General features: G+C 50.7%; 5 protein-coding genes across 5 annotated transcripts; 1 reads left to right on the plus strand and 4 right to left on the minus strand.

Annotated features, from left to right (window-relative positions):
* Window positions 1-273: 273 nt before the first annotated feature.
* On the plus strand, window positions 274-1,002 carry M437DRAFT_67144 (B3/B4 tRNA-binding domain-containing protein; the record flags this gene model as incomplete). Its single annotated transcript, XM_041024888.1, has 1 exon — window positions 274-1,002. The coding sequence occupies one exon, from the start codon at window positions 274-276 to the stop codon at window positions 1,000-1,002; it is 729 nt and encodes a 242-aa protein (XP_040878707.1).
* Window positions 1,003-1,215: 213 nt separating this feature from the next.
* M437DRAFT_85639 (endoplasmic reticulum mannosyl-oligosaccharide 1,2-alpha-mannosidase) lies at window positions 1,216-3,293 on the minus strand (the record flags this gene model as incomplete). Its single annotated transcript, XM_041028322.1, has 2 exons — window positions 1,216-2,222; window positions 2,270-3,293. The coding sequence occupies 2 exons, from the start codon at window positions 3,291-3,293 to the stop codon at window positions 1,216-1,218; spliced, it is 2,031 nt and encodes a 676-aa protein (XP_040878708.1).
* Window positions 3,294-3,827: 534 nt separating this feature from the next.
* Window positions 3,828-7,587, minus strand: M437DRAFT_51138 (RNI-like protein; the record flags this gene model as incomplete). The annotated part of the gene is made up of 4 exons (XM_041022134.1): window positions 3,828-4,973; window positions 5,029-5,199; window positions 5,254-7,475; window positions 7,530-7,587. 4 exons carry the CDS (start codon window positions 7,585-7,587, stop codon window positions 3,828-3,830), a joined length of 3,597 nt encoding a protein of 1,198 aa, XP_040878709.1.
* Window positions 7,588-8,599: 1,012 nt separating this feature from the next.
* On the minus strand, window positions 8,600-9,683 carry M437DRAFT_67147 (uncharacterized protein; the record flags this gene model as incomplete). Its single annotated transcript, XM_041024889.1, has 3 exons — window positions 8,600-9,461; window positions 9,522-9,553; window positions 9,675-9,683. The coding sequence occupies 3 exons, from the start codon at window positions 9,681-9,683 to the stop codon at window positions 8,600-8,602; spliced, it is 903 nt and encodes a 300-aa protein (XP_040878710.1).
* Window positions 9,684-10,080: 397 nt separating this feature from the next.
* M437DRAFT_76356 (putative 4-coumarate-CoA ligase) lies at window positions 10,081-12,030 on the minus strand (the record flags this gene model as incomplete). The annotated part of the gene is made up of 6 exons (XM_041026607.1): window positions 10,081-10,164; window positions 10,220-10,373; window positions 10,426-10,529; window positions 10,582-10,870; window positions 10,920-11,230; window positions 11,284-12,030. 6 exons carry the CDS (start codon window positions 12,028-12,030, stop codon window positions 10,081-10,083), a joined length of 1,689 nt encoding a protein of 562 aa, XP_040878711.1.
* Window positions 12,031-12,686: the final 656 nt, after the last annotated feature.

Raw genomic sequence — 12,686 nt, forward strand, 5'->3', positions numbered from 1 at the left:
TTTCTGTCGGCCTCAGAACATATAACGCGCTTGTATCGTCAAAAGGTAAGTATGTGGATCAAAGAACGGTCCGAGACCACTCGCACCTTCTTTGCTGCGTTGGAGTGTCACCTCGCTCACGCCCTTTGATTGACAATTGACAAACTGGTCCAAGCTTCCATCCATATAATTAGAGCTCTGAAGTAATACAATCCAACCACTGAACACGCACGCATACCTCTTTCTTTTTCTAAAGTTTTCTTTCTTCGGTCTACCTCTCCATCAAAACCAGCCATGCGTTCCGTAGCCGAACTTCAAAAAATCGTCGACAGCGCAACGGTCGCCAAAACCGTCTTCGAACTACGGCCGGACTATCTCGCTCTCTTGATAGCCGTAGACAACATAACCCCCTCGCCCAGCGACTCTTCCTCAGACCAACTCCTCCAATCCGCCGAGACCATTGCCAAAGCCCGCATTGCATCTACTGTCGTGACCGAAATCCCAGAAATCAAGGGCTGGCGAGAAACTTACAAATCCTTTGGCGCCAAACCCAAGAAATACCAATCCTCGATTGAAGCCTTGACGCGTAGAGCCATAACTGGCACAGGCCTCCCTCGCATCAACAGACTCACAGATATCTACAATGCCATCTCTGTATCTTATAACATTTGTCTCGGAGGCGAGGATCTAGATGCGTATATAGGATATCCTCGATTGGTTCGCGCCACAGGAGATGAAAGATTCGAAACGAAAAATGGAGATGAGAGACCGGAAAAGGGAGAAGTGGTTTGGTGTGATGATGGGGGTGTTACGTGTAGGAATTGGAATTGGAGGCAGTGTGTTAGGACGCAGTTGAGGGATGAGACGACGAGTGCGTTGTTTATTTTGGATGCGTTGGCGCCTGTGACTAGAGAGAAGTTGGAAGAGGCTGGTGAGGAGTTGTTGCAGAGGTTGAGGGAGGGTAGTGAAGGCTTGGTTGTTGCGAAGAGGGTCATTGACGTTCGGGATGGTGTGGATTCATAGAAGATACAGGGGAAAGAACGACCTTGAGAGATACGCGATTGCTCATCCTAAGCGATAGACACATTAATGTCTCTAAAAGCAGACATATGCAGCGCCAAAACAGCCATATCGGATAACTTCGAACCAAGAATGAAGATTTTATGCTTTTGATACTAGTCCACAGAATGCTGTGCATCAATCATCTCAAAGTATATGCTCATTCATTTTGCAAGACTATGCTTCTTCTACCTTGACCGGCTGTTCGACTGCCAATGTCTTAGCACCCTCTACTGTCACTGTTTTGATACCTGGAGCAGCAGCCGGTGCTTCTTTCTTTACATCACCAGTGATGGCATCGCGAGGAGCAGCTGTTTCGACGATCTGTCCATTGGAATCTCTAGGCTTGCGCTTCCATCCAGTCTTGAAAAGTTTGCCCAGTTCAAAGGTAGGGAAAGCATGAGCTTCAGTGTTGAAGACAACTTTGTCTAGTGGCAAGACATCGTTGGGTCCGAACAGAAGATAGAAGTACTTCAACGTCTCTGCAAGCCAGAAACTCTCCATGTTGTCTCTTGCAGTGGTAGGAACAGAAGTGACATCGTTAATACTCGTGTAGCCGCCATTGTGATCAACGGCAGTGTGCTTGACGAACGACTCAAACATCTCCCAACCCCATTCTCTGTAGATGTCGTCCCCAGTGATGCGCCACATGTAAAACAGACTCTCGACCGTCTCAGGACGCTGCAAGTTGTGCGAGTCGGCGCCTTTGATGATCAAGTCTTTTTTCCACTCGGCTTCATGGTCGTCAGACAGCGTGTCTGGTGATTGAAGGATGCCATCAGGCATCATGGCAGGAGGATCGTGCATTTCGAAGTGGGTGATTTCTGGAGCAAGACCAGTGGCAGTGACCTTGTACGTGGCCCAGCAAGTCTTCATGAGCTGTTTAGCTAGCTCGATCTCGCTCTCCTGTTTTTTGCCCCATGTTGTAGACTTTCTTGCCTCGTCGAGAGTCTGACCTTGAGTTGCTCCCAGAGCGATAGTACCTGGCATGAAACATACCAGGTGATCCATCTTAGGCGATATCGGGTGGTCAAGGCCTTGGGGTCGTTCACCAAGAATAGTGAGGTTAGCCTCTCGAGAGTAGGTTATAAGATGCTTTTGGATACCAGCCAGAGACTGGTCCCACATTTCCTGGTAAATAGGTTCTTGCTTTGAGGTCTGTAGATATTGCTTGATGAGGTATTCTGTAAAGGTTAGTGTGAGGTCTAGAAGTGCTGTGAGCTCAACATACCGTAGTAAGAGTCACCACGACTGCCCAGCCTGATGTTGTTGCCTCTGAAGTTTCCGGTTTGGGCGTAGATGAAGATGGGCAGAAGACCGTCTTCCATGCCATTGTCGTCGACGACTTGCATGACCTTCTCGGCCTTTTCCCAGTAATGCACCTCACCAGTTAGCTTGGCCAGGTACTTCATCTCGAGTTGGAGACTGGTGGCTTCAGCAGTTGAAGAAGCGCCTCCATCATCGTGAGAAGGAATGCCCTTTGCAGTGTGAAGATTGACGCTGGCGTAAGGAACACCAGAGTTCGAGTCATATGCGCCAAGTAGGCGATCGGCCAGATCAGCAGCCTTTTCCAAATACAGGTCTTCGCTAATGGAAGCACCAGTAGCGGAGTGGCTTGTCAAAGGAGCGTAGTCGGGAAAGGTGGTGGATAGATAATGAGCAGATAATAGACCTCCGAGCATGCGAATGGTTGTCTCAAAGGTGTTTACATCATGGTCGATATCGTAGTTGAGAGCAGTCGAAACCCAATCTCTAGCGTGCGAGAGTTCGGTGGTGAGGTTCATGAGCATGAGGGTGTCGAGAGCATCTACTATGATCCAACCCATACCACCCTTGACCATGTGACGACCTGTCTGTGAAACGGGCTTGAACTCGTCATAGCCCCAGCCATGTTGTTCATATGCCGACCAACTCAGCTTGAAAGCATCTCTCACTTGGTCCCTTCGTTCTTCCCAATTTGCAGGCTTCTTGGACTTGAGAACTTTGGGAGCTGACCCACCGAACGTGCCCATCCAGTAGAAGAAAGTGGTAAAGGCGACCAGCAGGGCAGCGAGAACGCGTTTCCTTTTGAACCAAGGCAGTCTTCGAGAGGAATTCGCGAAGGGTTTGTCTTTGTACATTGGCAATGAAGGTCTCCTATCACCAAAGATTCCTCCTATTTTCTCGGCGACACCTGCGCTGGCAGTAGAGGCATCTTGGGACTGGAACCGTGACCGCCCAGAGTCTGGACCGGTGCGTGGAAGAGCGTACGACATGTTGTTGGGCTTTGAGAGCCAATGTGTATGAAACAAGAGGCGGGCGTTTTAGTGGTCGGACTGCTGCATAAGGTGCGATACGACTTTGCGAAAGTTGGCCGGTAGATGACGTCGCTCCTGGCGAGAGTAGTGGCTCTGAGATGACCTGATCAGTCTCTGGATGTCTTGAGTCGAAGGACGAATTGAAAGAATGGAAGGAGCGAGTCGCCAAGGTGCCCAAATTATTGAATAGGTGTCAAGCTGGCACATTCACATGCTCCTTCCTTCCCCACACATTCATCCCCTGGAGCAGTCGCCCCTCCAAATGAGTTGCACCTTCTCGCGTGACATATACAATCGTGACATTGACATGTAGAAAGATACTTTTTGCAGAACATCTTGGTTTGTGTCTTCAGAGATGCAATGCTGAGATTTGATGATGACTATCGTCCGAGCCATAAAGCTAGTTTCCAAACGCCTACCTCACAGATACCAGAGTTGTTCCCTCCTCTGCCCACCATTCATAAACATCAAGTACAACATACATCGCCCATCTCACTGGAATATCGCAGTGCCGCGGTTGGCCCGCGCTTTGAGCTGACTCTCCTTGAACTGTTCCCAACCCTGCGGATCTTTCATCTGCAATTGCTGCAGCTCCTCCATGTTGGCTCCGAACTTCTCCAGCACTCTTTCCCATCCTCCTTGATGCACCAGAACTCGTAGCTCTGGTCCAGACAGTTCTTCCAGCTTCGAAGCAATGTCTGCCATATGGGAGCCTGGCGCCCATTCGCCTTGCGCATCTGACTCTGACGTGGGTGCAGCCACTGTTGGCACATCGATCATGTTTTGACGTACTTTGTGTCCAAGGCGATGGAGACGACCTTCTTCAATCGCAAGAGCTCTTCCAGCGAGACTGACATCGCTTGCTTTCCTTCTCATGAAGTCACGAGGATCTGGTTCTTCATCCTGCTCTGATTCGATAGCTGTTGTTCCAGTCCTAAATGTAGTAGCGGAGCTGCTCATAAAGTCATTTGACAGTGGTCCAGATTCTGTCGATTCCAGTGAAGATGATAGAGAGAGGTTGGGCTCGTGTGGCGGGATGTCCAGGTGGAGGCGAGTCTCTGGGAACTCGTCCTCGAATCTCTCGATCATACCACTCAAAGTCTCGTCAAGGAAGAGCAGGCGACGGTAATTCAGTTCGTCACCAGCCGCAAACTCCTTAGCAAGAGCAGGCTTCAAACGGTTTCGAAGCTTACGAGCGCTTTCAAGCAGATTCCTACTGACTTCCTTGGCTTTTCCTTTCCTTTTGCTCTCGCTCCGAGCTGAATTACCAATGTCTCGAGGTGTAGTGGTTCCCGACAGCGATACGCTGCCATTACGTTGCTCTGATCGGCCTTGTCCAAGGAAGTATTCGAGTGCTTTGATGATGCCATTACCACCAACAATGTAGTCGTCGTCCGGTGCGGTTTCGTCGTCGCTGGCGTCTGAAAGTTGATCCTCGTCCAGATGTCCAACAAGATGGACCAACACATCCGGCACTGGTACTTGTCTGGCATCCTCAACACCGTGCTGCTTGGACAGCATGGTAGCTGCAGGCAGAAGTGACGATTGAGCCATAGTTCTGTCCATGTTACGCAGACAGTATGCAACGATTTGCTTCGCCAAGGCCTTGACCACCTCGCTTTGGCCAGGGCCAGGAACCTGTATCGAACTTGTCAGTGCTGAAGCAGGACACAAGGACAATACTGTGACTTACATCGACATCAATGCAGACAAGTGATTTCGACACTCGTGCAGCAGCGCAAAGTGAAGCATACAAAGCGCAAGCCTCCTCCTGGCTGTCTTCATCGGTCGCTTGGGACAATGCAGTCAGTTGAGGGTTTTCAAGAATAGTCAGATGAGCAAGCGAAACACCCTCCGGTAACACCTACAACAGGTCAGCATTGATCACAGAGAAAAGGGCAGTAAGGAATGGTCTTACCTCGGCCAAGGATATGGCCTGCTTTACTGAAAGACCAACATCTATAAGATGCAATCTCTTCAGGTTGTCCAGCTTGGGTAGGTACTTTCTAAGTAGCTGGATCGCGCATGCATCGCCCACGAACAAACTTCTGTTGTGGCTGATATCGATGAAGCGGAAGTTTCGCAAGGTCGTTAGAGTTGGCAGAAGCCCCTTGAGCGAATCTGTATCCAGGTTACAACCAGCAAGGCTCAGGCCCCAAACTGGACAGTTAGGGTTGTGTGATAGAGCTTCTGCGAGCTTGCCAAGCTTGCCTCTCAGGTCATTACTGCCTACATCAAGAGCGTGGCAAACTCCTGATCGAACATAATGCAGTATGTGTTCGAAACCTTCGTCGTCGAGCTTGTTACCAGCAAATCCGAGCCTGGCAATACCGCAAATTGTAGCTCCGTCGACAATCTTTTTAATCTGGTCCGGGACAAGTCCGCATTCTGCCATAGTGAGTTCTTCCAAACGAGACCCGCCAAGCCTTCCAGACAGTGCTTTGCACAACGTTTCTGCAGCATCGACTGATTTGCCAGTGGTTTTGGGCATTTGACTAGGTGCCTTGATGTTGGGATCAGGCTCGCTTGACGGTAGTTCATGGGGGAGGCTTAGCATTGAAACATCAAGAGCCTTGATCGACCGACACATGTATAAGAAGATTGAGATATGCTTCCAACCGATCTTTGAGATTCTTGGGTTGTTTTTCAGGGTAAGCTTCTCCACGATCCCACCCGTAGGTTTGGCAGGAGGTTGGCGGGTACCGTTTCGGCGCCTGGTAGGTTGAGGCTTCTTTGAAGCGAGCAGGCCAGACAGAACGACGCGCAAACCCTCATCGCCAATGTCTGCATCCTCAAGCAATAGCCGCTTCACAGGGACGATCGCGAGCCAATCACCCAGTGTCACGAAATCGGCCAATTGTAGTCGAGATCCGGTGAGATTGAGTTGAGTAACGGTTCCAGGATCGTCGGGCGAGGTACAGTCCTCTGCCATAAGCTGTTCGGTGATACGTTTGAGAATTGGCGACTCCCTGAGTTGACAACATCTTCGGTATATTCTCACGGGGTCGGTCGTTGGGCGGTCTTTAGGAGTTGCTGCGCCCGAAACGGGGGGAATTGGGTTGGCTGGAGCGTCTTCCTTCGGGGAAGGATCGCCATTTAGTTCACGTGGAATATGGCCGCTATTCTCAGCTTTCTGTCTCTTCTTTTCTGTCCGTTCTTTACGTGCTGCATCATCCTCAGGTGATATGTTTGATTTGTCCCCAGTGGCCGTCGTCTTGTCGCTGCCCTCGAGATCTGTCTCTGGTGCTTCATCCCTCTCGGTAATAGCATCGTCGGTAGAAGTAGCAGCAGCATCGGATTGCTCTTTACGTTCGGTAACTGCTTGTGGATTCTTGAGAGCCTCTCCCTCTCCGCGTTCCTTCATTTTCTTGTCTTTAGCCTTCTTCTGTTTTGAGACGTCCACAGCGTCATCATCTTTGTAACGCGGGCCGGATGCGATTTCAACATCAACCGAGAAGGCGACACGTCGTAGTTTGGCCGAGTCCAGCTCGGGAAGAAGGCAACGTTCGCGACTCTGGTTGACATTCAGGACACGACGTGGGCACATGCCACCATTCTCGGCTGGACGAGCAGTGCCGGGATTTTGTGCGCCAGAAGACAGGCGACGAGTAAGGTTTGAAAAAAAGGAGCTGTTGGTATCTTTTGGCCTTTGAGGAACGTATGGTTGTAGTTCTTCGGCCTCACGGTTTGTTGTTGACTGCGTTGGGCTTGTAGCTAGGTTGTCTCTCGCAGATTGCGCTGACGGACCAGCGTTAGTGCCATTGGCTTGCGACCTTGTGGTCTGAGGCACACTTGGCGACGAAGGGGCTTGCGAGGAGAATTTGGAGCTGATGTTTGAGATCCACGAGTTTCTGCGTGAGTACTTGTTACCATCGGAGCTGTCTTTGCGACTCAGGATACTTGGTCGTCTGGACGGGGTCTTCGATGCTGCATTGGACGAATCGGCAGGATTTGAAGGCGGAGGCTGGGTTGGCGTAGCGTCCCGAGGTGGTGGAGAGGGTGCTTTTGAAGGTTGCGGAGGCGCTTTTTTTGTATCTACAGGCGAAGCGGAGCGAGAGCGAGTATGCGACGAGACAGGCGGAGGGGCGTCGTCGACAACTCCGGGAGCTCTGTGGACATGTGGTTCATGCTGGGGGTGCTCTGGTCCAGCTTGAGTATGCGAGTTGGAAGATACAGAATTGGTAGAGAGCGCACCTCTTTCTCTGTTTGGCTGATGGAGCCAACTGACGTCAACGCCGTGGACGGTTTCCATTGTCGGGCGCTTTGGATGATGGGATTGTGTGTATTAAGCCATGCTCTTTCTCAATTCGCGTCTTTTTCTGAGGTTGTCGCGAGTGGTGCGACAATGACGAGCAGCAATGGATCGAAATGCGACAGGGACTTGGCCCGGAATTGAGGGGTCTTTATCGAAATTGAAACTGGTGTAGCGGCCGGTGGTCCAGATCAGGTGGAGAAGATCGTACCTATGGACCCCTCCCGCGCTTTCTTACCGCCAGTCAATTCTAATGCACACTGGCTCGCCGTGTGTGCTTGAAACTCAGCGCTGGGCTCAAAGTCTCACCTTCTGGTATCAAGTGTATAGTCTTTTTCTATTAGCGTGAGAGTGAGGCCGGCCTTTTCTATTTCAGAGCTTCGGCTCCACGCTCTTTGCTTCGGACATTTATGGCCAAGGTGCCTCATTGCCATGATGCGATCAACCTCCGAAAATTTATGTTCCGCCATCGGCGCCCACGCTAATTCCGTCACATACACTTTTCCGAAATTACTTTTTCCTTTTGATCAGACATATCTGATGCTATAGGCACACGAGCTTTGACGACCGAGTGGAGTGATGTTACCCTCGGATAGCTTCCCTCCGATGCATGCACAAATATCACGCGCTGGTTGGGGTGGCTGACGAGGTAGTGACCACAAGATGCAGCAAGTCGAAAGGAGCGTGCTCGATTTACCTAGGCTAGCGGTACTCTGCAAATCGAGCAAGAAGACAATCTCCAACATGGCAACATCGATCATCACAACTTCGCATCACGTTATATTCACCAGGAAACGGAAAAGGTTTGATGACCTTGCTTTGCAGACTTTTTGATTCAAAATAAAAGCAACCACAATTGCCGTAGCACATTGTCCCACCCATGATATCCTTAAAGCAAGGCCATTGACGCCGAAAGCTCCTGTCATAAACGTGGACGAAACCCTCAAGACGTCACGAGTTTGCGTCCGTATTCCACGACCCCATACCCCTTTTGATGCTGCTGAAAATGCATTTAAGCGGAGAGAGCCTTGATCTTCTCCTGGACCTTGGCCTCACGCTCAGCCTTGGTAAGCTTGTTGTCGCGGTACTTCTTGGACTCCTCCTTCCAGAAGTCCTTGGACTTCTTCTCGCCAGCACCCTCCTCCTTCTTGAAGGGGTCCTCGCGGATCTGCTTGTGGGCGTCCTGGTAGAGCTCCTCAAGACCGTCGGCCTCGATGTCGTCGTCAATGTAGCCCTGGAACTGGGACTTGTAACGCTCCTCATCGTCGTCGGCAAGAGTCTCCATGTACTCAGCGACGTGGCCGGCGAAGATGTACTTGCGGAGGGTCTCGGAGTCGAGCTCCTTGGTCTCAATGTCGAAACCGGGGAAACGCTTCTCGGAGTGGGGGACGTAAAGACCACCGTCGGAGGCACCCTTCATGGCGGCGAAGACACGGGCACCAGTGGAGGTGCGGGTGAGACCGACATCGAGGTAGACCTTGAAGGGGCGGCGCTCCTCACCGTCGACCTCAGCGGCCTCGGTCAGGGTGAACTCGCCATCAGCCTCCTCAACACCAGTGAAAGACTCCTGGATGCCGAGCTTGTGGAGAGCACGGCGAGCGATCAGGAGACCGGTGGCGTAGGCGGCAGCCCAGTTGGTAAGACCGTGCTCAATGCCGTAGGCCTTGAGCTCGTGGGCGTAGGCGGCGCAGAAGACCTTGTCACCAGTGATCTCGGAGGTGACGATCTGGCAGATGATGTCGCGGTTGGTGAAGCGGACGACCAGGCGGTACTTGGGGGCGTTGTACTTGTTCTTGGCCTGGGTGATCAAGCGCTTGCGGGCGTAGTAGTCGGTCTTGCCCGAGCGTCTACGGCGGTACTTGACCTGGTAGCGCCTGAAAAACTGTTAGCATTTCGGGTCGCATTCGTTCGTCGTTTCGTAGGTGAGCACTTACGAGAAGTAGGCGTCGTTCTTGACCAGCTTGGTCTAAAAACATCCTCGAGTCAGCAATTTGCGCTTCAGAAACTCTTCCGAAGCATCTTGCAGGGACTCTCTGCCATCAATGCGATGGCCACAGGGCCCTCCAGGAGCAGGCGGTGCTACTTACGAAAGGCATCTTGTCGGTGGTTGACGGGGTCGTTGGGCGTGGAAAGGCAAGAAAATCCGTGCGGCTTCGATGTTATCCACACAGAATTTTAAGCGAGCACAAAAGCATGCCAAGATTTTAGGAACCAAAGTTGGCGACGCTTTTGAATGGACTTCAAGCAACCCACGCTTCGTCCTCACTCGACCATCACTTTTGCTAGTCAATAACAAATAATCATCAGTCTCTTCCAAAGTGAAGTTGAAATTTAGCATTCTTCCTCCCATCGCTAGATCACGTACGCACGCAGTCTCTCTGCCATCATCACAATGCTTAGATAACGGCACGTGGTGTGCTTGACTGCTTCCGATGAACACTACGGTAATGCATTGTATTTATTCTGGTTATCTTCAGACAAAATTGTCCAGATCTACAGACGCGATGCTTTGGCCTCAGAGTCACCCACTTCTGCCTTCGCCTGATCGCGCAATACCTTGCGCAAGATCTTGCCGGACTGCCTTCAAATCAGTTTACGTCCTTTACGTCCATCAGAGCTGCGAAGCACTTACAGGGTTCTTCGGGATTGCGTCTAAGAACACAACACCGCCAGCCAGTCGTTTGTGTCTCGCGACTCTGCTGTTCATGAATTGTTGAATATCCTTGGCCTCGACTTTCTGGTCTGCACGTTTCACAAGATATGCTCTTGGGAGCTCCTCACCCTTTCTGTTCAATGTTAGCATTCGACTTCGCTCGCTTTTGACCTCCAGGCACATACATTGTCACGCCTACTACGCCGGCATCTGCAACAGCTGGATGTTCAAGAAGCAGTGCCTCCAGCTCAGCAGGTGCGACCTGGTTGCCTTTGACCTTGATCAATTCCTATCGTCTGGTCAGCTTTGCTTTGTGCTGCTTGTTCTTCTTTCCTGCTCACCTTGATGCGGTCTACAATGAACAGGTGACCCTCGTCGTCGAGATAGGCAACATCACCAGTCTTCAGCCAACCATCTGCAGTGAGAGTCTCTTTTGTAGCATCTGGCTTGTTCCAGTAGCCTTTCATCACCGTTGGCCCCCGAACCCAGAATTCGCCTCTTTGCCCTCTTGGAACTTCGGATCCTGATGCCACGTCTACGATCATAGCCTCAATATTAGGGTTGAGCTCGCCTACTGCATTAGACTTGGAGATCTTTGTCAAATCCCAACTGCACGCGGAACAAGTGACTCTGCTCATGGTCAGCTTTGCGGAAATCCATCGATGATAGGTGTACTCACTCTGTCATGCCCCATCCTTGCTTCATGTTCATCTTACCCTTTGGCCACAACTGCTCGACTTCCTTTGAAACCTCGCTTCCGAGCGGTGCCGCACCGCTTCCGATATATCTTACTGAGCTTAGATCGCATTTTTTGGAAGCAGGATGCTTAGCCATTGCAACTGCAATCGGCGGAACCATTGTCAAGTCGGTGATCTTGAACTTCTCAATATAGCTCAGCATCTTGAGAAAGTCGAATTTCTGCATGACATATGTTGGAATCTGTCGTGAGACGGTTCCTACGCAGAAGTATGTTTGGCCATAGGCATGGTACTGCAAAGTATCAGTAAGCGTTGTGCTCATTGACTCGACCTACAAGCACATACCATCGGAAGCATGCAGAGCCACCTTGCGGTCTTCTTGTTCTCTTCGTAGTTTGGCATAGTTTTCGCAGCACGAACCACACCTTGGTTATTGCTGACATAGTTCTTGTGGGTGATCATAACGCCCTTCGGTACACCGGTCGTTCCTGACGAATAGTTGAGGCAGATGGTGCGATTCAGCTCCTCTTCAGAACTCAACTCTTCCCAAGCAAAGTTACGGCTCTCAGCGGTGCTGGCAAGCAATTTGCTCCAATGTCTGACATCCCCACGTCCTCTTCCAGTGTTGTCGAGAGTCGCGTAGCCATTATCGAACACAAAGACTTTGTCGTGTGACATACCTGCAGCATCCGCTGCTTCAATACCAGTATCCAGACTCGCCTCGTTGCAGATCAAGAATTTGGCTCCAGAGTCTTGAAGTTGGTATGCCAGCTCGCGGGGCACATAAGTAGGGTTGGCGCCGGTGAACACACCTCCAGCCATGATTGTACCCAAGAAGACCACAGGGAAGAAAAGTGTGTTCCCCGAGAACAGTAGCACACGATCACCAGGCTTCAGACCAGCCTTCTGGAGGCCAGCTGCGAATCGCTTGCACCATTGTCTCAAATCAGATGTTGATAGATGATACTTGTCTGGGTTTTCTGGATCGAGGTATAGAGGTGTTTCCGGTAAAGCAGCAGAAGGCGATCCAAAGACATAAGTTGTCAAGTCAACCTGAGGTATATCGACAGTCCAGCGACTTTTCCACGGCATGGTTATGAAGTTTCACGACTTGCTGGAAGTTCAATCAGAGTCTTGAGGTATGTTGTGTTGAAAGGCAAGAGATTTGCAGAGAGAGGATTGGAAGGGTTATGGACACGCTCTGACCGCTGATATGTCTCCCGTGATCCTTACCGGCACGTCTGTGCCGCTCTAATGCCTTGCCCTTTTCCTCCAAGACACAGACTCTTGAAACCCTAATTGCCGCGGCTCGCTCTCTATGGGTGTGTTCAATTTCGTAATCAATCTTTGTCCGTTTAGGTGGACCTGTCACCCCCACAATTGTGGGGTAATGCATGCGGAGAAGCCTCGAGGTTAACCGCCTTTTGCCGGACCTTAAGATGCCTCGGTTTGTTTCTGTTACTTGTTCCTGAACCTTAAGCAGTATCAACATTTGGCTCAAGTGGGTATATATATGCGCTCGACTGCATTCATTGCCCTATCATACCCTATGCGGTGTGAGGATATCATCGACATTGCACTGGAGGAGTAGCAGCTGGCGAACGGTAAGATTACATACACTCCGCAGGTCTTCATTTGCTTCAAAATAAGGGCATTGCTTTTTCAAAAAACCATGGCTATCAGAACTTTGCAATATTCAAGATGGTGACCACAGGACTTCGAGAAACTACTGTATCCAGTTCGTTCTT

This window comes from Aureobasidium melanogenum (genome assembly GCF_000721775.1).
Source record: "Aureobasidium melanogenum CBS 110374 unplaced genomic scaffold scaffold_14, whole genome shotgun sequence".
Classification (NCBI taxonomy): domain Eukaryota; kingdom Fungi; phylum Ascomycota; class Dothideomycetes; order Dothideales; family Saccotheciaceae; genus Aureobasidium; species Aureobasidium melanogenum.